At 45.4% G+C, this 25,561-nt stretch overlaps 3 protein-coding genes across 3 annotated transcripts; 2 read left to right on the forward strand and 1 right to left on the reverse strand.

The window, feature by feature from the left end:
• The first annotated feature begins 3,623 nt into the window (after positions 1-3,623).
• LOC128309908 (soluble guanylate cyclase 88E) lies at positions 3,624-8,525 on the forward strand. The gene is made up of 11 exons (XM_053046408.1): positions 3,624-3,791; positions 3,885-4,166; positions 4,238-4,443; positions 4,557-4,680; positions 4,744-5,012; positions 5,076-5,427; positions 5,490-5,622; positions 5,701-6,437; positions 6,500-6,570; positions 6,630-6,881; positions 7,002-8,525. The coding sequence occupies exons 1-11, from the start codon at positions 3,624-3,626 to the stop codon at positions 7,267-7,269; spliced, it is 2,862 nt and encodes a 953-aa protein (XP_052902368.1). The 3' UTR covers positions 7,270-8,525.
• A 166-nt stretch (positions 8,526-8,691) lies between these two features.
• Positions 8,692-9,583, reverse strand: LOC128298377 (uncharacterized). Its single transcript, XM_053034130.1, has 3 exons — positions 9,412-9,583; positions 8,909-9,331; positions 8,692-8,843 (listed from the first exon to the last, which is right to left on the reverse strand). Exons 1-3 carry the CDS (start codon positions 9,581-9,583, stop codon positions 8,692-8,694), a joined length of 747 nt encoding a protein of 248 aa, XP_052890090.1.
• Positions 9,584-17,292: 7,709 nt separating this feature from the next.
• On the forward strand, positions 17,293-25,067 carry LOC128297148 (uncharacterized). The gene is made up of 5 exons (XM_053032722.1): positions 17,293-17,712; positions 22,417-22,526; positions 23,935-24,065; positions 24,173-24,456; positions 24,532-25,067. The coding sequence occupies exons 1-5, from the start codon at positions 17,646-17,648 to the stop codon at positions 24,681-24,683; spliced, it is 744 nt and encodes a 247-aa protein (XP_052888682.1). The 5' UTR covers positions 17,293-17,645; the 3' UTR covers positions 24,684-25,067.
• The last annotated feature ends 494 nt before the right edge of the window (positions 25,068-25,561 follow it).

Raw genomic sequence — 25,561 nt, forward strand, 5'->3', positions numbered from 1 at the left:
CGATCATATTGACCGGAAAAGTGACATTTGTGGCGCTCTGGACGTCGTACCTCTCACGTCGCTAAATTGACCCTGGGTGTGTTTGTTGCGGAATTGTTTATCCTGCGACGGAAAGTTTTATCAATCCGATACAGAGGACGAACGGTGGGATGGACGATGTATTATGCCTACCCTGACCTAGTTCGGCAAAATAAGTTTGACCCATCGTGGAAAGGAATAAAGCAATTCTCGACCCAGGAATGGGAAAAGTCAGAAAAGAATAGCCTCCTTATGATGGACGTGCTAAAGTTTGTCCTCCTGTGTACGAAGTTTGTGAGACACACTTCTTACGGCCACTGAAGAGTGCTACTTCTGTATCTGCCGATGGGATATTTTAATTATTTGGGGCTAGTTTTTTGGGGGAAAAGTTTGATTGGATGCATAAAACATCGGCTGGGCGGGTCATGCACAATAAAAGGGTGATTATTAATCGTAAAAGTGTCTTTCGATGAAAAACTTTTTCGGAGGTTAAAAAAATCCTATTTTTCGCTAACTTCCATCATTAAAGTAGAGTAGTAAAAGCAAACTGTTAACAAACCTGTACGAAGGAAAAGTGCCACAACAAAATAAAGACATAAAAACAGGAGTGGGAAATAGAAAAAAAAATCGATGAAGCTGTGCAGACCATTGTCACCCAATAGACGATGTGCAGTTCAAAGTCCGCAGACTTCCGTTCAACGACTCCCTGTGTGGGACAAACAATTCATCGAACAAATCGTCCATTAATCTTTTCTTGTTGGCGATGTGCTACGCCATTTTTTCGAAAGATGGATCTTGCCCTGTCGCTTCCTTTTGTCGGAGACCATTTTAATGAGCAAACAATTCTAAACGTTTCCGTTCTGTTATGAGCTTGACACAGGGTGCCACAAATGTTTCTCTCTTTACAGCTGTGGCCTGCAAAGGAATGGGTAAAATTTTCTTCACTAGTTTGAGTTTAAGTTCCATAAAAAAGATTTTTTATTGGTAGATTTACCTAAAACCCTTATATTTTTATTTAATGATCAATAGTTTAAGTAGGAAGTCTTGAATTGCTTATGTTAACAGCAATTAAGGAAGCGGATATGGTAAAAAGCAGGACATTTCTATTATCCGCTAATCCACTTTACCAGAACGCCATATTACTAATCGCACAATAATCGTCCGTTGGGTTCCATTGAGCCATTAAAGCTCCGATAAGAGATGTTATCCCCGATTATCGCATCCACTGCTTGACGGCATCATTTGTGGTTTGTCCGTGGTAAATGAATTAGACAAAATATGTCCGAAACGATTTCAAAATTGTTTCCAAAGCTTTGCGGTGACGATTAACAATGGCGTCACCAGTAGCTGCAGGGAGGCCGCAGACCGTTCGTTTCTCTGTTCCAACTCAACAATCAAGCGATAAATAGGCAACGTCAACGACAACAACAACAAAAGGAGGCCTCTACAGAACGGCAGCAATCATTGAAATGGTGGACATTTTCACGCAACCATGAATGGAATAGTCTCCCGGGCCTGGACCGTGCCAAATGCGGCAGTTTTTCACCGTTGGTGGAGCTTTGTGCCCTGACAAAAAGGACCGTGAAACTAAGAATGAACAAAAAAAAACGAATTGCCGTAGCAAAGCGAAACAATAAACACATTTGAAGGATGCTGTGAATGATAGGAAGTGAGGAAAAAAAAGCTCCTGCGTAAATGATCCACGCGACATTCGTGATTGCCAGTTTTCACCACGGGTTTCACTCCCTCGTTTCGGTTATATCGAGTACGCCGAACGATCCACTTCCTGTGCCTTTGGGTTTCATTATTTATTCATCTGTGTTTGGAATTTTTGTACCACCGGGTGAGCAGAGCTTTCGGGCGGCCTGCTATCCGATGGGGCTCTTTATTAAACTTTAGCCATCCGGAATGATGAACTTATTGGAGTATCCCACGGTGTTAGATAAGAGACATTGGGGTGGAAATTGAATTGACACACACAGGCAGTGGAGGGAGTGTTGAGATAGGAGGAAGTTTTTTGATTATAATTTGTTTATAGAAAATTGTGATACATTGTTTCAACTTTGTGCCTAGCTGTAGTAGCTTTAGGTAATCTCATTTATTAATTTATTAACATGATACAGTTCATAAATTTTGCTTCGAAACGTAAACGAATTGTATTCAATGCGTGTTGGGGAAGACTAACATATGCAAACATATGTATTTGAAGACACAATTTAATGTAAAAAACAACTACAAAAGAGTTATTACAATTTTTCCTTCAACTTTTCACACATTTCTTTATGCACACAATGCAAATCAACAATGTGCACAAAATGTCATTAATTTCTGCAACCACATTGTGCGCCTAGAGGTATGCAATTTGTGTATAAATTTCCACTTTCTTTGCCATATTTCCATAGACACAATTTAATGTAAAAAAACAACTACAAAAGTGTTATTACCATTTTTTCTTCAATTTTTCACACATTTCATTATGCACACAATGCAAATTAACAATGTGCACAAAATGTCATCAATTTCTGCAACTAGACTAGACTAGATTTTCTTTACCATTTTTAGTATCTAGCAGTAGGACCTTCCCAAATGAACAATTAATGGATAATAGAGCATCAACGGTCACATGTGTTATGGGCTGGATGTTTGATTAAATTGGAGTTCGCTAGTGCGTTAAAATCAATTTAAATAAGTCATGCAATACACCGTACTTTAATCGATGCCTAAAATAAAATCGTACTATCAACTAAGCCTTCTAGGAAGTAACAATGTTTCCCATAAATTCCACGTTTTGTATTTTATTCATCGTGTACATACTAATTAACCTACGTGATCTTTGTCTTCGTTCGGATTCCGGACCTTTTCCTGGGGATATCCCGTTGAATTGAAACTTTATCCAATTTACAACTATCAACCCAGCTGCAAACTCCCGTACTGGTGGATCGTTTAATGATACTGTGTTTCAATCGTGTTTACGAACGGAAGGTTCTTCTTTTCGTGGGGTATTTTCAATTAACTGTAGTAGATTTTATCGAGGTATCTCCCTATCTCCCTCCGACTCGCGTCTTCGTGGTTTGCGGTTCTTGTGGTATTTTGGTGAGTGTGAACTCAAAGCAAACACAAAGTGCTCAAGCTTGACTCTGGTGGATGGCACGGGAAATAGTGACTCCAATAGATGTGGCTGTACGTGGCCCTCCGGGCAATGTGTGTCCCGTATTGGAAGTCATTTAATCTGACAGAAAATACACTAACGGGAGCGGGAAGGGAAGCTAAAATAACATTGCGCCGGTTGCGGTTTGGCTGCATGGCGACCATCGCCTCGGTCCGATTTTGTCTAACGGCGTGGTAGATAAAAATACAAATAAATCAATTGACGTCAGTGCACACTCATTGACAGGTTTATGCATTTTCCAAATCGCATTTTCGTTGCAGACATAGCAGGCACCAGTTCCACTCCTTAGAAAGTAGCGCACCGAAGACACAGACGACTGCACCAGCGGCCAGTGGTGACGGTGGGACGCGTGATCGGACGGTGAGGGCAGTGTACGTGACGACCGTCGGGGCCACCGTCGGATGCGTCCGGACGACGCCGGTGCCACGGTGCGACTATGTACGGGCTGCTGCTGGAGAACCTGTCCGAATACGTGAAGGCTGTCTACGGTGAGGACAAGTGGGATGACATCCGCCGACAGACGGGCATATCGTCGCCCTCGTTCAGCGTCCACGATGACTACGACGAGAATCTGCTCAACGTGCTGGCGACGAAAGCGCAAGAAGTAAGGAACGGGGCCAACCACCTACCAGAGTACCTCAACCGATGGCCCAAAAATTTAACTCCACCTGTCCGTTTTTCTGTTTCGCCCTGCCAGATTCTTGGAATATCGGAGCGTGACTTTATGGACCAGATGGGTGTGTACTTCGTCAACTTCGTCAGCCAGTACGGGTACGATCGGGTGCTGTCCGTGTTGGGCCGCCACATGCGCGACTTTCTGAATGGACTGGATAATTTGCACGAATATCTCAAGTTCTCCTACCCGCTGATGCGTGCGCCCAGCTTCATCTGTGAGAACGAAACGCGCCACGGACTGACGCTGCACTATCGAACCAAGCGCAAGGGTTTCGTTTACTACACAATGGGACAAATTAGGGAGGTACGTACTACGGCCACCGTCACAACAAAAGAAACGCTCATTTAATAGTCGGATACCTATCCTTCCAACAGGTGGCACGTCATTTCTACCATAAAGATATGCAAATCGAGCTGGTCAAATCGGATCTGCTCGGCGAAACAAACCATTACACGTTCCAGCTGACGTTCGACAACCGGGCCTTCTCGTTGGCCACCCTGGCGATGACGCGGGAGGAGAAGCACCTGCCCATTAGCGCCTCGGTACTGTTCGAGATATTCCCCTTCTGCATCGTCTTTGGGTGAGGAGTCGCGTGGACGTCGTTTACTGTACCTTTACGTCGGTACTTCATTCACACGCGAGCACGAAGTATTTAATGCTTTTGTTTTTCCACGCTACGGCCACACATTACAGGTCGGATATGGTAGTCCGTAGTATAGGCAACTCGCTGATGGTCATTCTGCCCGATTTACTGTCGAAAAAGATTACGGATTGGTTCGAGCTGAGACGTCCATTGATAGCATTTAAATTCCAAACGGTAATGATGCAGTAAGGGTTACGTTGAAGGTTGTAATATAGTTACATATTCCCTGCTACTCAGATACTCAACCGCACGAATAATATATTCGAGCTAGTTACGGTGCAGTCCGTTAAAAAGCGGCCTGAAAATCAGCGAAAAACAGAACTCGTTCTTTCGGAGGACGAGCCAGAGGAGGAGGTTGAAAGGCGCTTGCGACTTAAGGGGCAGATGATCTACATGGAGAACTGGTATATGATCATGTTTCTGGGGACTCCGGTCATGCCCAAACTGACATCCCTTATCAGTACCGGCCTATACATCAACGATCTGTCCATGCACGACTTTAGCCGGTATGCTTGACCCCCGCTGCTTTTGAGATCTCGATTAATTCTTCCTGTATCGAATCTTTACAGTGATCTCATGCTAGCCGGAACGCAGCAATCAGTCGAACTAAAGTTGGCCCTCGACCAGGAACAGCAAAAGTCGAAAAAGCTTGAAGAATCGATGCGAAAACTGGACGAAGAGATGCGCCGGACGGACGAGCTGCTGTATCAGATGATCCCGAAGCAGGTCGCCGATCGGTTACGGCGTGGTGAGAACCCGATCGATACCTGTGAGATGTTTAACAGCGTTTCGATACTGTTCTCGGATGTGGTCACATTCACCGAGATCTGTTCCCGCATCACACCGATGGAGGTCGTTTCCATGCTGAACGCAATGTACTCGATCTTCGATACGCTTACCGAGCGGAACAGCGTGTACAAGGTAGACTTCTGGGTGAGATCACTAACATGCCGGTATTCTAACTCCAGTGGGATCACTTGCAGGTCGAAACGATCGGTGATGCGTACATGGTGGTGTCTGGTGCTCCTGCCAAAGAGCAAAACCATGCTGAAAAAGTCTGTGATATGGCCTTGGATATGATCGAGGCAATAACGGATTTGAAGGATCCCTCCACAGGTATTCAGGTGTCACATGAGGTGCTTTGTGTACCAAATTCTCACGCAGCGCCTTGTTCTCTTGGGCAATCTTCCACAGGATCTCATCTTCGTATACGAGTGGGTGTTCACTCTGGTGCGGTGGTGGCGGGTATCGTCGGTTTGAAGATGCCAAGATACTGCCTGTTCGGTGACTCAGTCAATACCGCCTCGCGCATGGAGTCAACGAGCCAGGCGATGCGAATACACATATCGGAGTCCACCAAGCATCTGCTCTCGTCCAACTATCGCGTCAGCGAGCGGGGTGAGATCGACGTCAAGGGGAAAGGCACGATGAAGACGTACTGGTTGGACTATCGCGAAAATCGTCCCCCGCTACAGCTGTTGGACGAGGACATCAAGAGCCCATCGATCGAGTACATCGAAGCGAGCAAGGACCGGCGCGTCAGCATTCCGTCGTACAATTTCGTACAGCAACCCCACAAGCAATCGCTCGGCGGTCTCAGTTCGGCGGGGCTGGAAGATCGGCGCGTGTACTCGCCGGTAACGTTCGAAGATGTTGCACGCCGCAGTATCGCTAACTCACCGGTGAAGTTGCACGCGTTCGGACCACGAGGTCGGGAAAATCGGTCCAACTCGACGGGTCATGCGTTCATGCACAGTGTGTCGGACGTGTTCGGTTCGCTTGTGAACGATACGGAGGAGTTTCTGGAGGATCTGCAGCATAGGAATTCGCTGAGCAACACACTTTACTCCCCATCCACCACATCGCCCTGTCCGTTTAGTCCGCCGGCCCAACAGTTTCGCACCAAATCGAAATCATGTTATCAAGCGCAGGTGAATGGTCGCTATGCTCAGTTTCCGAAATCGTTCATTAAGAGCTCCTCGTTTTCTTGCAGTTTCTGGATAAGGATCACGAACTGCTATCCGGTGCTAGCAATGCGTTACTGCAAGAAGCACCCAAAAAACCGTAAGTTTCCCATGAGTCAAGGTGTCTCCAGCTACAACTCATCCTTCGTCTCCTTGCAGTAAAGGAATCCTGGCGAAATCACAAACCGTCGAACATGCAGCCGCTGCGTCGTACGAACAGAAGGCGAAAGTGCGCAAGGCGAAACTGGACGCGGTGAAGCACCAGCAGACCAAGGCACTGGAAAAGCTCGACCAGATGGTGCAGGAAATCTACGACGCCGATCTGCCCGGCATGTGCTTCGTCAATCCGCCCGGTTCGCGGTCCGATGGCAACATCTGTCAGTCGAACAATTGCACCCTCGGTAGCAGTAGGTCCGTAGTGGACGAGCGCACTAGCGACACCGCTTCCACCTCCTGTCACGCACTCTATACACTCAATCTTTACTTTCCCGTTTCATGTCCACCCGCGTGTACGTGTGCACCGGACGGCAGCCGGCCGCAAGCGGTCCCATCGCATTCCGGTGCGGTACCGGGCCCGTCCACCGGCCCGGTACCCGTCTGCGAACAGCACGCCCATCTGCCCCCGCGACACTGTCACGGGTGTGAACCGGTGGCTGGGCCCGGTTCCGCCCCGGGGAAGGTTCCACAGAGCATGAGCTTTTCGCATCCGAAAGAGCACAAGTGCTGCCCGGCGGCGTACGCGACGCACCACCAGAACGGTCGACACAAAGTGCACTCGAACGCCTGTCACATACTCTAGAGACTGTAACACACGACAAGGATCGTGCGCTCGGTAGCTCCCCGTAGTGTGTGTGTGTTTTTTGTTGGTCCTCGCGGTAGTAGCGCACGTACACATCCACTGCAGCACGCCATCTGTACATAGTACGATACGGTTTCTCGGTGGAATTCGACATCCTAGCGAGCACTGAACCAGTCGCCTGGGTCATTCGGACGAAAGCTTTAACCGGAAGTCAATAGGTGTTTTGTATGTGTTCGTGTGTCCTTTATAATTTTACGTTTCTAACAGGTGTCTAGCAACAGCACGAAGCCACCTGACGTATGTAAGAGCGCGCTGGTGTGCGTGGTACATGTTGTACTTAAAGTATTATCGGCAACTTAACCCCGCGGGAGCTTCACTGTACACCGTACGAATCAGAGTAACTTAAGCCGAGTGATTGTTCTAGCGAAATGTAACCAATTGGCTGCCATTTAGGGCAGTACCAGAGACACAACCATGGGTTGGATGCATATATATATGTGCGATGGAGTTTATTTATTATCTAGATGTCTTTACTTACCTGTTTAAATGCCTAAAAGGATAATTACAATGTAGAAAAGCGGCACAAACGAACCAACCCCTGAAGACAGTGCTCTAGTAGTGCAATTCGGTACTTAAATACAATCGTTAACTGCGGTACTTAAAACAATCGTTGAGAGCACTCTAAATCGTCCAGATCGGCACTCACTCACTGTCTCTCACTGTGTGTGATGTTAAGTGAGTTATTTCATCACTAGGCTCTAGTCTATCGCTACCAAAGTGGTACGGTGTTAAAAAAAAACATTAATGTGACGTTGTAGATTTACACACCAAATAGACAAAATGTACGACAAAGTGACAGACATCAAGAGAAAGCTATACATTCGTGTTGTACTGTAAAGAGTTTTACGAAATCCAGAATACCAGCAGGTCGTTTGGTAATATTATAATCGTTCGGTAACTTATTAAAGCACCAATCGCGTAACCAGGAAGTGGTCGGGAAAGTATCTTACATTCAGGTTCAATTGACAATAAACAGATAACCCTCATGTCCACCGCATACTAGTTTCAGGTTCGAAGAGCAGCACGATAAGGTACGCCGATTGCAACAACCCTCCCAATAACTTCACACTCCCGAGCAAGCAAACGCGGGGCGCAAGTCAACAGAACTGGCGCTTCCGTCGCGTCTTAGTGATCGTCTTGGTGTTGTACATACTTTGACAATAAAGCAAAACTATACGTGTATGTATGTTGAAGAATACCTCACAAAACGTTCGCTCAGTGGTTTCGATGTACTCGTTCGTAGCCTAGTCCTTTGATTTTATTACCAACGAGCAGCTAGTAAACATATAAAGCTTATCACATGGGTTTCGCAGTTCGACGAAATGGCGGCGAATGTCGTCTGTGGTCTGTCCCGACCGGGTTCTAGCTGCGTATCACCTGATCGAGCGGGAAGTATCGGAAGGATTCGTTGAAGATGTCCGTAAAGGCAACGCTGACGAGATCGTTAATCAGCGGCTTAATGAACGGGAAGCTCGGTTGCCACATCGTGTTGATGAAGAAGTCGGCAATCGATTCTACAGAGTGCAAGAAGCATGTCGTTAGCAAAGAGTACTTCCTGTGGAGAGTATGTATCGCTTACCAATGATTTTAGCTCCATGGAACAGGTCCGAGATGTGCAGCTTCATGTTACCGATCTTGTCGATCTCGACGCGAACCTTCAGCAGCCCACCGGGACCACCGATCCGTGTGACGGTCGTCGTCTGGCTGTAATCGTACAGGGTCAGGTTCCAGATGCCGCGCGTGTGTCGCGGTAGGCCGAGAATTTTCGACTGGAAGTCGTAACTGCCGTCGAGTGATTTCTCCGGGAAGAATTGCGAGTACACGATGCGATCGTGTTTCGACTCCGTCCGGTACTTGGTCACCTCGGACTGCTGCCAACCGTACTCGGATACGTTCGACAGCAGCAACCGATAGCCTCCAAGACCTCCCAGATCTCCACGCCGCTGTTCGATGAATTCTGCCCGGTGCGGATCAAATGGAGCGACATTAAACTCGGGCAGACCTAGACGTTGATTGGGCAAGATGAAACATTAAGTTACACTGAGGGACACTTTCGCATACGAGCGTCAGGGTCTTCCATACCTGTCTTAAACCATGGCCGCAGTGCGTTGAACGCTTTTTTGATGCACGGATCAAAGTTGGGCTTTCCGTAGCGACAGTTGGAGAAGAGTCGAAACACCTCGCGCTGGCATGCACACTGTTGGATCGCTAGAACTAGTAACACCGGCACCAGCTGTAACCTAGAGCACCTCATATTTCAGCTGTAATTGATGTAAGTTTTTATTATGAGTTTTTAATGGTATGTTGCTGGAGCCGACAGTGGTTTTCGATCAAAAAATCTTCAAGGAGAATGGTGTTTTTTGTACAGTTTACTGATTCGTTCAGGTTAGTTGACGGAAACTAATTAGAAGCTTAATTAACTTACGACTTAATGGACTACACGGAGCCTTCTATAACTGCTTGTCATACTGTCATACATTAGGAATTATGCAAAAATAAAACGCAAGTCTTTCGGTAGATTTCCAATAAAGTCCCTTACGGCATACCTTCCGTACGCAGCATTAGTCTTTAAGCGTTCATGTGAACCTGTTTATGCAGAAGCAAAATGGCATTTACTTGCGTTCCCGCAGTTAGGCTGGGCATGACCTTCACAACATCATGAAAGTTGCAGCGTGCACTGATAATGCATCGAAGAGGCATTATTTCAATTCCTTTATATAACGATTCCACACGGGTATGCAACTAACCACTGGGAATCATTAAGCGGTAGGTTATTCGTACCGAACAAGTGGCGTCTACCTGGTGACCGGTACGGAAGCTGCGCGTTATATGCTAGTTGACAACCTTCAATGCGGGTTCAGCCTAAGAAAAGGTGGAAAGGTGGGAAAGAGCTTTATGCAGCGGCTTATGCAACGGAACGCCGCTAACGCTGTGAAGCAATCGCACTGTGTCGAGCGTGAATCGTTCAAGAGCAAGCGCTTTTTTCACGAGTCGTTTACCTTCGTGCTGCTTAATGCGACTACCCACTTTGCGGTCTAATGACAAGCGAAAACACACATACAGCTGTTAGTTCGGTGTGGGCTGCAATGTCAAATATGCGCCCTGGTTTTTTTTCGGCACACGAAACTGTTGTTTCCCCCCCAATTTAGCACCAGAGCATAAGTACATTAAAACACTCGGTATGAGGCAAATCAATCATGTTGTTTCTACCGCTGCATGTAACACCCTTACCCAAAGGCAAACTGCTCTAATATGTTTGCCAAAAACTTGCATCATTGATGCACCCGCCCCAAGAAGGGATGACCCCAAATGGAAAGCGAAAGCAAATGTAAGAGCAGCAGCATTCAAATCGAAGTACAAATCGAAAAGCAATCATTGCCTTTTTCCCACCAAACCGCCCAAAATACCGCGGCATCATATCACAGCAAGCCACACGTGCGCATAATATATGGATGGAGGGATGGAACAGGGAGGTGGGAAGGTTTCTTCGCGCTTCGACTCCGCCAACTGGTTTGGCCTGCTTGGGGTAAACGATGCCCGCTGGGATGGGGTATGCCAGTGTACCATGACTCACCATGGCAATGTTGGTGCTGGTCGATGCTGATTAAAGGTCATAATACGGTAACTACCGTGGTGTCGTTTTGTTTGATTTGCTAATGAACGGGTATGTAGGAGTGAATCGTGACAAAACGATAATGTGTCGGTTTATAGGTGAAATAAAAATAGCTCTTTTTGCTGGGTAATTATGCAATTAACACCTGTGGCGTTCGTATGCGGAGGCACGAATAACGGCTCAATTTTGAATGACACCTGTTGGTGTGATTTGTTTACCTACGGTCAACTGTCAAACCGCTGTCAATGGAGTTGACAATCAATCCTAGTATCCAATGGGATATTCTAAAAGCTTATATTTCCCTTAAAGTCCTTAAGTTGTGATGAGCTTTCATTGGTCATTTTATTCAGGAAGTAGATTTCTGAAATTAATAACGCTAAGCAATGTCCCGAAGAAAGATGAAATAAACAATAAAACATTTTTCAGCCTTCATAAACAATTAGCCACCAAACTAATGTGAAATCACCGATGAAACTCCCCTATATGTAATGAAATAATTTCAAGCAACAGTTGCCACGGCTTGCTAAAATTAAGACAAACTATTTCAGACATTACAAAACCCCTTATACTCTCCATCTCCGTTCGATGTGTTTCTCGGCGATTGTGATAATGCACGATCCAGAAAAAGATACCTCCATCGGTATGACCCACATTGTTCGATGTCCAACAAAACGGCGCAAATGTTTCACACCGCCGAACATGGCCGAGGATTATAATTATTGCAACAAAAGCCGCCCGCTGGCCGTTGCGATGCATAACGCACCTTTTCTGCAACCGCCAATCGATGCACGCAACCGTACCGGTCACTATCGATGCAGTATCAAGATACGGTTGCGTTGGGGGTATTGTACCGTGTCTGCTTTAGAATTCGCACATCATCGGCCCCCGTTGATCGTGTCACAACCTATCATGCTCGATCGTTAGGATATGAAGCTTTTGTTTGTTCGAAATCAATCAAAGTCTGGCGATGATTAAAATGTATCTCTTAAGTGCATAACTTAAGTGAAATACAACGGTCAGATATTAGCCGACGTCATTCCAACGAGATGTGAATGAATCTATCGAAGGACGTCGTGGGAAGTGAATACACTTTTGAATGAAAACAAGCCTCCACGTTAGCGGTTTTTTCGGGCGTTTTTTATGGGCGTTTGACACACGTATCACCCTGATGCCGAAGCACAGCTTAGCAAACAAGTCAACAACATTCAAATTTCCTTGGCACACATTTGGTCGAAGGACACCACGGCAGAGCTATGTTGGGAGAAAGATCATCGACTGCTTGGCCTTGCCAAACGGACCGGCGCATCGATCACTGCATGGAAACTAGTTTCGCATTGGAACCGCAGCACGCTTTTCCATCGCAACGTTCTTTGCTTCGCTTTCGAAAACCACATCCACAATCGGTGCAACTACGAAATGGTAGTACACGGTGCATGCACACTGGCGGCCCACCCCGTTTCAGGATGTTTGTTACACATCGGTCCAACACGTTTAGAATTTCGATGCTACCCAGCCCATTGCACCGGAACCTCACCCAAACTCACTTTTCACTGTTCGCCTCTGCTGTGTGGGACGCGTTGCGCGTGTGAAGAGACAGGACACTTTACACTTGCTGTTGCAGTACACCCGTAACCGCGTGGTGTGACGATTTTTTGGACCAAAACGACGGAATCTGCGGAACGTCTATCTACCACTTGGGCTCACACACGAATAAGCGCATGTTGCGATCGTAAAACCAAGCACGGTTCTCCCCGTACGCGATCGAGACGGTTATGTGCACCAATTTTTGGTAGGAAGGGGCGGTCAGGTCAATTTGGCGCATACATCAGGGTTGGCAAACACGCAACAACTCGAGTGCAAATTGCATATGTGTGCAAAGTGGTCATTTATTTTGTTTGTTGAGATTAATTTCTTGGGATATTATTTTAATATTTCCTCAAGATAAAAATCCCTTTTCTGTTTCGTTTTTGACAGCTGTATTAATTTTTCTTTCTAGATCTAATATCTACAGTTTAGGTCTAATAGTGACATAATATGCCATCTTATTTTATAAAGTCCTATAAAGTCATATTATGTCGTTTATCAATAGATCCTTCAAGCAGTTTTTTAGTAAATGGTCTTCTCTTAAAGCATATTAGGTTTTTTAGAATAATAAAAAACACAATATTGAAATTGTAATATTAATTCAATTGCACCAGGAATGGCAATTGCAATGGGTTGAACCAGAAAACATGGCATTGCTGGTCATTGTATTTAGTATTATTTTATACAATCTGAATTATACGAAAAACATTTTTAATTTATTGATGAGTCCACTGTACTTAGGCAATCTTATCACAGAATAAATTTCGAACCCGCTACATGTGAAACGGAACTTAAGAAACACTGACGTTGCGTTAACATTTAACGTAAGCTTACAATGTATGTAACGCGCCTTACAAATGGTTTTAGGAGCACTTTAATACACAGAACAGGCTACTTTAAACAGGTCTGTTTTTCCTCAAACAATTTACAGTTGTAAGGGACCTTGAATTACAATTGTTAGTTTATAAAGTTATTTAAAAAAAACGGGAGAGTTCGGGAAAGTGAACCGGTTGGGATTTGAAACCGGTCCGACAGTGTGAAAGTGACAACCGCCTTCACAGAACAACCATTAAATTTCCCTTAAATTATTACTATTTATGAATTCTGTAAATTAGCAAGCATGGAAAATGCGACTGTACGCAGTTGGCGCAAAGCTCACTGTATTTCAGTGAAGCTTTGAAAGCTCGAAGCAAAGCTGCTCGACAGAGGAGAAGGGTGCCTTCTACTGTATCGCGTAGAAATAAGCCTGTACATTTCCTATTAATTTTCTATTTACAGCAAGCCTTTCCTACTGAGTTAATAAATTTAGCTACGGTAATTATTTGTTCTCATTTGAATGAATTAAATTATCATTAAAATTAATTGGTACACTTTATTTCCACTCATACTGATGTTTAAAGTCAGTGTAAACTAATTTTATCGCGTTAAAAAATCATGATGTATCAATTCACCCATAATGGCATTGGAAATTCGATTACTCTATCCCATCCTCCAGTCGTCCACTAAATCGCCCATAGGCTAAATCATATAAATAACGGCAATTACTGTTCCATCAGTACCAATGGGCAAACGACTCCGTGGCCGGACCTTGGACAAATATCGAATGGAACCACACACACTCACAAAAAAAAACAGCTTAGCCTTTTCACTGGAACTACTCACCACAAAAAAGTCGAGCACAATTTGGCGAAGGATGGCCATGTTACATCAAAAGACGCCACGGTGAAGAATCAAGGGAAAACGCGTGTTTTACCATTCACCGGGCCAGCGCACCTAGCATTGATCTTGATCTTTGCCAACATTTTAGCTGATTACTGTTTGAAGTCTTTTCGTATAAGTAATCATCTAAAATAGATCCTTCTGCGTTGAGGTGAATTGTCCGGTCGAACAAGCTGCTGCCTTCATCTGCCCCTTCGCACCCAACGTCTTCGAAAGCATTCGGTCACCTTGGCGTTTGGAGTCGCTTTGCCTGCCGTCACAATGTTAAGTGGACGTTTTTGCTTCTTTCCACCACCGCTTAGAGAGGGCAGTGCAATATATCGGAACGGTTCGTCCTGTTACGGAACGAGCCCGAAAGGAAGTGGACACGATACTAATGCATTCTTCGATTTATGCTTCGACGTTTCGCTGTGCGTGCTGCCTCTTATCTAGTAGCCCTGGACCGGAAATGAATTCACCGCTTGATTTGGTTTCGACCAATTTGCGTGTGTGGCTTGGTCGCGTGTTGGTCACGAAATAAATAAATAGGTGCAGGGCCACGAGAGTTGACAAAATGCTGACAAATTTGTCAAGTGACAAAATCAGCTGGCCAACTGCGAAAAACCACTATATCGTTGCCGCGCACACAATTGTTTTCAGATTTCCGAAACTAGGAGAGCATGTTTTTCAAGAGGTGACACCTGCAGCTTGGGATAAATTTACCCATCACTATTGCCATTGCATAATATCAAACTCGTGAGAGCCATCGCTAAAAAATTTCTTTGAAAACAGCAAATTTTGCTCAAAAACCGCCGAAATGTATGCAATGTTTAGACACTAACTTTCCATACAAACCAGCTGTTTTGAGATTTCCGATACCAGGAGAGCATGTCTCTCAAGAGGTGACCCTCAGACACTCAGTCACTCATGAGTTACCGGCACTCATGAGTTACCGGCACTCATGAGTGACCGGCACTCATGAGTGACCGGCACTCATGAGTGACTGGCACTCCTGAGTGACCGGTACTCATGAGTGACTGAGTGACTGAGTGCCTGAGTGTCTGAGGGTCACCTCTTGAGAGACATGCTCTCCTGGTATCGGAAATCTCAAAACAGCTGGTTTGTATGGAAAGTTAGTGTTTAAACATTGCATACCTTACGGCGCATTGCATTGCAAGTTGGTTGCAAAGTTAGTGTATAAACATTGCATACCTTACGGCGCAGTACTATGAGCTACCTCTTCCGTGGATGCTCTCCTGGTACTATACATTCGGAAACTGGTAGTTTTCGAAGAAATTTTTCTCGAACAACGGGAAAGTTAGTGTTTAAACATTGCATACCTTTCAGCGGTTTTCGAGCAAAATTGCTGTACTAGGTGCTACCTCTTCCGTGGATGTTTTCCTGGTATCGGAAATCTGAAAACAGCTGGTTTTGAATGGAATTTCGTACCAGCCGACGGAAAGTTTGAGCGAGATGAAGGATGCTTTCCGTTTCATCCATCTTCCTTACACTAGCGATCGCTCTGACGGGTTTGATAGTATGCAATGCAGAAACAGTATTCAGAATGTTTCATTCATATTTTGTTGAATTGGATTGAAATTCGCATCTATCCGTGTTCTATGGTAGACTTTTTTATTTGTCAGACAGAAACACCGCCAAGACAAGGGCAACGAATGTTTGCAAAACTCGCTCCAAAACAACCCCCGCAGTTAGAATTTAAGAGCTCTACGGGCAACCCACTGCATGGTGCGCTACTTCCGGTCAGTTTGAAGCCGGTCACGCACCTGATAGCATTGAGTCGTCGCTTTCCTTTCGGTTGGTTTTTTTTTATACAGTTGCTTGCATGCGCCCGTGCGTGGTGTGGTTCAAGGTGTGGAAAATTCAGCCCCATTCTAGCGCCCGGCGCGATCCTCCTATTTCAGTTTAGGCATGCCATGTGAGTCACTTTTAACTGGAGTGAGTTTGTGTTTTTTTTCTCATTCCATACCTTATGCTTCGTTCTGTGCCCATTGGCGTCAGCGAACTGTTCAGCACAACCGGATCGTTTCACCTTCGATGCCCTTTACGACGATTACATCCTAAACCAAACATCCAGCTACCAAAAGTTCACTCTATTTTCTTTCCGTTTCGTGTTCTCGCATCCTCACTTCCTTAAACGTCAATGCTGATTCGAACGTTGTTGTTTCTTCCGTGTAATTTTCAACATTCTGCCGACGTGCTGTAAAATTGCAAATATAAAATGGTGCAAAAAAAACGACGAATAAAGAATCTCATGCTCAGTAATGTATCTATTTGGCCGGAAATAATGAGCAACAGCTCACTTGTCTGCTAATTATTCTCAAATTGAATAATTCGGTATTAACACCCCATAGGAGTATCGACTTTGAGGTGGCCATACAAGTGTCTTTGTTTACCGATACTGCCACTGTCAAGGACGGCCTGGCTAGCAGAAAATTGAGGACGAATCATGAAGCGCTTTTCACGGCAAGAAGAGGCTTGTCTGGGCTGTTTTTATAGGACTGTGTGCGTGAGGAAGTGTGAATATCTTTATATATAAACTTCCGTAAGCTTATAGCTGAGATTTTTTAAAAATTATGCAACTCCGTTTCCAACTCCTCTTAACTCCATTTTCAATAATTTATATCTTTATCTAACTAGTTGTCTATATTCGATCACAAACAATGTTCTATAAAAGGTCCCTAATTAGATTCACAAATTTGACAAAAAATTTCGAAACGTTCAGCCACCTTTCACTTTTCCAATATCAATTGCAATTCAAATTTTAGAAATGTTAAGAACCACCTCAAATCAATTACTGCTGCTGGCAATCGGTTTACAAAAACGTGGCTGGTCAAAGGCAAAAAAAAGCAACAGACCGAATCAAAGAGAAGCGAATTATCCCTCCACCAGCATCGACGAGCGCACCGTCTAACCGTGCAGGTCAACTGGTGTGGGTCCGCGAATTCCGCGCCATCTCGCCGCGGCGTCGGGTCGAAAATCATTAAAAGAGCGGCTACGCACCGCGAAAGCTAACAGACGTTGTAGCGAGCTCGACGATCGCGGACGTCCGTTGCTTCCTTGGTGTTGCTATCTCCGGTTAAGGAACGATCCACACTACCCCCACCCTCCGTTTGCGTGCTGTGTGCAGTGTCCGTGTGGACAGATCAGTAGTTTTGCGATCAGTTCAGCTTGCCATCCAACCGATAAGCGCAGCAACAACAAAAAAAACCCGGTGACAGTGAGCCGAAAGTGGCCAAATAGGAAGTGTCAACACATAATTCAATTGATTCCAACGTCGACGGCAGCGTCCGGCCTGTGCATTCCCTGCGTGGCAAAGTGACAAGTTGTGTGTTTGCGAAGCGTTACTGTGCCGTGGTAAAGTGATTCGTACGCAAAACCCTTAAGCCTAATCAAACACACCATGCTGAAGTTTGTGACCGTGTGTTGCGTACTGGCCTGGGCCGGTTCGGCTGTTGGGCAGGAAATTCGTAAGTACCGCTGCAATTGAAGATACTTGAAGGGGTGGGCGAGAATGTTGAGCATCGGACCGCACGCTTATCGCACCGTAACCGGATTGATCACAAAAATTCGGACAAGGTTTCAGGCACGGAACAGTGCGTGAACTTGCCCTTTGTGTGACACACGGACACACGGGCGAGGATGTCTGCCTTCCATTCACGGTGTTGAATGCCGATGGAGAGCTAAACCGTTCAATGGCCATCCATCAGAGAGATGAGTTTATTTGCGTAGGAATATAAGTTTGTTGAAGTTTGCCCCAGAACAAACAGGGAGTTTACCGACGTTTGTGCGAGTTCTAGTAGCTACCGGCAGAATATTGATGAGCCTGCTAATGGTCATCAAACTCATCTAAAGTCTCCCCCATGACACAGCATGTTCCACGCTATCGTGAATCATTTACCCAATAAGTGGACAGGGCGTCTACCTTCAGCGATGGTGTAATCGCTATCAAGTAGCGATTCGTTTTAAGGCATCTTGCAAACCCGATTGTTGGCAAGACCACTTGCACAACGTTAGTCATTCGAAGGCATGTGGCAAGCAACGCCATAGATCCCTTCCAAAAGCATCTGCAACTGGACAACAATTCCAACTTACGATTGCACCAGACTGCAACGCAACGCACGCACCCGCATCCGGTATTTGCAGAATGCAACCGCAACAAGTTTGCAACCACATTTGACATTCCGGCCCCTTCTTCGATACCGATACGGCGCACTCCAAACAAGCGGCCCTCTTAACTTATTCTAGCGCTTGGATACATTCAGAGCTAACCTCTCTCGTACAGCGATCGAGTAGATCACGTGGTCGATCGCGATAGCCGCGATGGCGTGAGAAAACTACCGAGTGGCGGAAATAACCTTTTGTGGCCCTTTCGGAGGTGTTACACCTGTGCATCATCGCCCAGAGGCTGTTTAGGGGTTTAGAGGCTACTGGACAAGCATTACGTCTAATTATTATTCCGTGCTCTTTGTTTGCTTTGAAGATCTCCGATTGAAGGAGCTCTTTTTTGATGAATGTGATCACAAGTGCTTGGCGAAGTATTCTTTTAATTACTCAGCTCAAATCCTTCAATTATCAACAACTTCTCTTGAAGACTTTCTTCTTGAGGTTAATAAACATTTTGTTGGTTAGGAGTTTTATAGTAACTTGGTATCCATTGGCTTGGCGAAGTACTCTTTTAATTACTGAGCTCAAATCCTTCAACTCTCAACAACTCATCTTGGCGACTTTCTTCTTGAGGATAATAAACATTTTGTTGGTTAGAAGTTTTATAGTAACTTGGTATCCATTAACCGCCCGGTACGCAGCTAACTGTCGCGCGAAACATTTTAACGGATCTTTGATGAGTTTGTGTACCCTACCTTTGAACCCTCCCTGACATTGGCGTCACCTCGTCTCCTCCCATCTGTATGCTCATTAAGCAGTGATGGAATGTCATGCAGAGGTAGCATACAAAATAAAAACGCACGAGGCATTCAGCACTACCCATCATTTCTGCCCCGCTGGACAAGATGTCATTAAACACATCAACCGTTCGCTTTGGGATATGAGCATGTTTTATGGAGCCTTCGCATAGCATCATCTACCACCGGAGCGGGGGCCTAATCGACTCCCGGGTCTACGAGATCTGCCAGCCACCGAACTTAATTTATTGTTTCGCCCGTAAGAGGCTGGCCAAGCAAAGAGAGGTGTCAGTGGGTCAATGTCGAGGCACCGCCGATGTGCGCCGCAGATGTGCACCGGTCCATGACCAAACCAAAACTTCGCCTCCCTCCCTTCCCACCCCCTCCGGGGTACGCTCTTGAAGGTCAATCCAAGTGCCCGGTCTACCGATCTGTTGAAGGTTCCGCCAACAAAGCCAAACAAAAACCATATGCCGGACGGCCCGGTTTGTGCTTGTTGATACGGTATCTCTGCATATACGGTTGAATCGGTTGCGTAACTTTCCCATCCGATGCAAAACTTCCACAGCTTCCGAACGAATTCCCATCCATTGTTCCGTGGTGCGTACTTGCCTGGAAGGTGTGAATGGGAAGATGCTAATCGAGAGAACGCTTGGGCATTTTATTTGATCTTCTAGAATCGGAAAGGCGAGCTCGGTTCTGGGAAGTACGGCGCCATTGCTGATAGAATTTGCACGACTATGATCGTAAACCCGGAACCTCAACTCATTACGGCCGGGGGTCTCCAGTTTATTGAGGTTTTGTAATCGAAAGATCACCGATCGTTCGGCACGTGTTACTTGCGGGCTATTCGTCTCGCAGTCTCGCAGTCGCAATGGGGGGAACACGGCACGATGGGCTCAAGAAAAGCGTGGGGAATATTTGCAAAAACTTGCCAACCTAATCCACCGGTGGCAAGGCAAGCTCAAGTTGGTGAGGTGGAGAGAAAAAAACGTTAAACAAACCGGACCGCAAAGTGACATGTGTTTTTTTTGTGTCCCTCTCTGTGTATATTTGATTTTCTTGTACCAAACGGTGCAATGTTTTCATGCCGATGTTATGCAACACGGTAAAGAGTTTGTCCGCTGGCTAGCCGATGAGGTGGGAAAATTGTGTAGAGTGTGAAAAGTGCCAGCTCGCTCGGTGAAAGTGAGGAAGTGATGTTGAGCTTAATTTGGTCCACCGTTGGGCGCTGAAAGGGGGGGAGGAGTTGGGAAAATGGCACCCCTAGTGAGTGGTAACACTGGTTAGCTGCCCCATTGTGGGTTACTACGAGCAAGTGTGTAACACAAAGACCCCATTTTGAGTTGAGCTTCATCCATGGACAAAGAATGTCGTTAGCTCAGTAGATTCCCTTCAGGTTTGTACGGTTTAATAACCTCTAAATGCTTGTGATCCACCAGCAGTAAGCGATCATGTCGTCAGATACGTCTTGAAACCGTACCGGCCCTTACCGGTCGTCGAACCGTCGTGCCGCTGCCGTTCATCATTCCACCCTGTGTGGATAACGCTGCACCGGCTCCCAACACCGAACTGAACCGTCCATAAGGGAACAGTTCGACGGGTGATGTGTGTCGTTCGTCTAAGTAAATGATATTTACTCGCTAAACAGTTCGACCGAGTCCTTGAAGCGGTCCATGAAACCATCTTCATGGTAAGGTGACGCACACTCCACATCAACCTAATGGGCAGGTTGGGCAACGGTCAGACCTGCGTATAGAGCTCGCGGGCTCTAACCGTTCTGGCTGTGGGACATGTGTGTCCAAAAAAAGATGACCTTCAGTGAGTCAGTTGCATACCGAACTGAGCGGTGAGATGTCACTTACAAACGGTTTGCCCAGTAAGTAATGGATGGGTTTCGAGGATCGTCCCTCCTAGTGCGCTTAAGTGTTCATAAAAGTGTCTTACCTAAATTTTGTTTTCCACACCCTAGTCACCCAGCACCAGGCTTACCCGAGGTGGTTGGCTTCCTTTCGACAGCAACTAACCGGTTTTTTTTCTTCATGACGTGTACTCGAGTCTCATTGCTGTCACAAAAACGTAAAATCATCGGGGCAACATTCCTCGCACTGGTTTGCTGGTAATAGAAGAAGACGAACGCGCTTCCATCGTAAGGAGGTGTCATTAAACTTTTGGCACAAGACCTTGACTGTACCAGCTCGGTTGCAAATTCTTATCTGCGCGGCCAGCTACAGGGTTCTGAACAACGGGTTCTGCTCATAAAGTTGCAGATACAACGATTTGGATATTGTGAAAGGAACAGGAAATACGGACCTGCCGGCAGTGTTTTATTCTTAAAGCAACTGTCGATTGTTTATTCCGCGTTGTGACCAAGTGATGGCTGATTATTACAGTGATCTTTGTCAATATGAGCAATAATTTGCATACTGTATACTATTCCTGGAGAGCGGGATGTGAAGGTGAATGGGAATGATCGTAGAAGAAGACAAAATGGACTCTACTGTAATCCCAGCTATAGTACAGTAAACAAATCAAGAAGAAGAGAGATGACTTTTAGATTGACATATACAGAAGAACGTCGATTATCCGGGGCCAGATTAACCGATGGTTGGATTATCCGTGTGCTAAAACATGACAGTTAGTACAATTGTTTTGACATTTTTAGCCGTTTTACCGGTAGGCCCGAGAGCTGCTTGAGAGTTGTCTAAAAGAGAGTTAAGTGTTCTTTAAAATGTTCCATATTGTTAATAAACAATAACTGCTAACATTAAAAACGAATGCCTTTAGCGTTGACCTGCCATCTTCAAAGCTTAAGGGTCTGTTATCCGTGGAAATCGATTAACCGGTTCGTCCGGGTAATCGACGTTCTACTGTAATGACCGTTGGTTTACTGTTTATTTTACGATTTTACTATCCAACTTCAGTGGTATGAACTAATCGTATAATTAAACAGTTAGTAAAGGTAATAATATAGTAAATGTATTATATCCTGCTAAAAAAGTTATTTTAGACCAAAAGAACCCCTTGTTCTTGAACTAAACAGAGCTCTTTTGTGAAACCGAATAGAGAACGTTTCATAAGAATGTGTAATCGAACACCCTGGTCAAGTTGTTTGCAACGACCATATTAGCAGAGGACCCGAAGGAAGAGAGAACGATAAAAGCAAACGCGATCAGCGACATATTTGATGGGATTTTATCCCAGCCAAACCATTTCACAACCGAGGCAACATTCCAGCATAACATTCTGATTCTTCTCATTCCTTCGCAGCACCTTACATCAAACAATGTCGCCGCTCGGACCCTGCCCTGACCGACTGTTTGAAGGAAGCGTTACAGCATCTGCGTCCCTATCTATCCAGTGGCATCCCCGAGATAAAGGTAAGTCCAGACGCCCTTGAGACGCACAGCCTAGTTAGCGGCTTCGACGAGAACCTGCTCGCTCGCTGCCAACAACTAAGGTCAACCTGTCCCTCACGTTACGCACGCCACCGCGAGCAGAAAAAGACAACTACTTCATTCCGCACCAATCGGGAATTGAATTCGTCCGCAGTGTGTTAACCCGATCGTTACTTTTTTTGCCTCAAAACATCACCAACAAAAAAGAAATAACCCCCCCACAAGCATTGAAACCACTTTCACTGGAAACGCGATGGACCGTGTGAGATGCTGCTGCTTTTTGGCACCATCTTGCCACCAAACGCTAACACTGCTTCCTACTGCCTACCGACGCTCACGGTCGAGCGCAATGTCGCTGGTGACGTGCGCGCGTGTGCAACCATTATGCAATCGCGAAACCGAAGAGTAAATATGGACCACACGAAGAAGTGGCACCCTCGAACCGAAACGAAACCAACAAAAAATAACATAAAACACCCCAAAAAATCACATCCAAACTCACTCACCCGTGCAACCTTCACGCTGAAGGCGAAGTTCAGTGTCAATGGCGTCTCGCCGGTAACATATGCTGGGGGGAAAAACCATTTTATTGGAGCTTCAAACGAGTTGTGCTTGGTGAGGGCCAACAGGATGGCCCCAAGAGCCATCTTCCGTGCTGAGGAATCTTCTTCCGATGATGTTATGCTTCGACTGGAAGCCGTTGGACAAGCTTTGGTTAATCGCCGTAACTTGTTAGCTTGAGTAGATAGTAGAGAGCTGACAGAAGAATAGAATTAGATCGGAACTATGGATATCTTTCCTTTGGAATTATAGCAAAAATATTCAGACGAGAAGAGGAAACTCTCACCAATAACTGTACAACAACTTTGATTACTCATAGGCTCAGTAACAACCTTATTCGTAATGTGAACAACAGTAAACAAGGCAATTAAGGCATTTAGTACAATGCCAACCTTGACAACACCTTGTTTACGTTGTTACAGTACCGCCAAAAGTCAGCCAGTTGAACTACGGCGTAAGTTCAAGCACGGTTAAGTGCATCGGAACCGACACCAAGCAACGGTCAATTGACGACATACATCCCTTCCGAGGGGCACAACATCCAAAAAACATTACCATGCACAATTTATGTTTTCCTTATTGTTTTCCAATGTATCGGCTTAGCGTGCTGCCGTAGGCCATGCCGGCCATGCGCCGCTTACACTCTAGTGGTGTGCCATAAAAACTAATGTTGTCGTTGACAATGAAAAATGTCCGCCCTCTAGCGGTGCGCCGGTGAAATGTATTGGTTCAGCGACTTTCGGCCTTCCACACTATTCACACTGCTTCGGGGTGACTAATTTTTAATCAAACGGTCTGTTTTGTTCACTCTGTCCATTTTACACTCCAGTTACCCTCCGTCGAACCGTTCGTGATGGATCAACTGTCGCTGCAGCTCACCGGTGGACCTCAAGGATACCGGATCAACTTGAAAAATATGGAAGTGTTCGGTGCGAGCAATTTTACCGTCCGGTCGATCAAGTAGGTGACATGTGTTTCATTTGATTTCGTTTACACTGCATTGCATTGTTTACTTTGGCGGTAAAACATTTGTCTAACGTTCTCTTTTCGGTGTCACCTTCCGCCAGACTGGCCGACGATAGCAAGCCGTTCGAGGCCCGCCTGACCATTCCGCGGTTGACGATCCACGCCAAATACACCAGCAGCGGTGTGTTGATCATCATTCCTGCGAGCGGCTCGGGTGATTTCGATGCCGTGTTCGATGGTGTCACTGCCGACGTGAAGGGGCTGGTGTCGACGAACGAGAAACCGACGGGAACGCATCTGCGCGTCGACAAGCTTGATCTGAACCTGTCGATCAAGAAGCCACGCCTTAGCGTTTCGAAGATCTTCAACAACAATCGCATTCTGAGTAAGTACGCTTTGCACTTTCGAGCGACTGATATTGGGCTTCTAAAAAAACCTCTGCCATTCTACTTCCCCGCAGCCGAAGCGACGAACCTCTTCCTGAAGGAGAACGGACACGAGGTGCTGCGTGCGTTGCAACCCCAGCTGCAGAAGAAGCTTTCCGCTGAGTTTACTGGCATCGCAAACCAGCTGCTGGACAACGTACCGCTTCGCTTCTTCATCGTAGACTAATAGCGGGGAACGTGTGTTGTTTCGGGACGGGCACTATGTGATACTGTTTGTTATAGAATTAAGCTCCCACACCAGGCCAATCTGATGACGTTTTTAAGCTTGGTTGGCATATCAGCTGTTACTGTAACGCGTTTCCTGACCAAGAGCTAGGCTGAAAGAAAATTGCAATTTAGCTCTCAAATAGGAACAATCAGTTTCAGCGCTTTATCTACGATGGTTAAGGAACCACTCCCTTACAGTACAAAAAAATAAGGCAAACAAATTTTTACATCATTTCTGGATGCTCTGGTTTTGTTAAATTTAAAATTCATCACCAAACAAAATGTGGTAGAAGGTGAATAAAAGTGCAGGACCCAACTTCTTGACGTAATAAAGAGATATTAATTAAAAGCACCCTGTTTTTTTTGCTTTATTACGTAAATATTCCTTTTACGTTGTACTAATATAATATAAAATTCGGAAAGAAAGTTATGATTGAATCACATTTACCAGCATGTGTTCATTTGGAGTCAAAACTAACGATGTTTGAAGCTCAAGGTTAAGGAGTTATCATCATGCAGCGTGATATAGTTGAAGGATATGTTGTTCTCTACGAGTGCAAATTCAAGATTTCTAATCGGTTAATTTGCTGCTCATTTGCACATGTCAAAAGTTAGGGAATATCAAATAATAACATTCTGCATGTGTACAGTTTGGTCGAAATGTGTGTTAACACTTTTGTGTTGTTAACAAATGAGGTGGTTTATTATCTAAAATTAACAATACAATACAAATTAAAAATTGAACAGATAAAACTCAACACATCAACACGTCCGTTCCTAACGCCGGTCGGGAGCAAAGAGAGAGTTTAGCATCTCTGCCTTTGACGCCGAATGTCA

Source organism: Anopheles moucheti, chromosome 2 (genome assembly GCF_943734755.1).
Source record: "Anopheles moucheti chromosome 2, idAnoMoucSN_F20_07, whole genome shotgun sequence".
Lineage (NCBI taxonomy): Eukaryota > Metazoa > Arthropoda > Insecta > Diptera > Culicidae > Anopheles > Anopheles moucheti.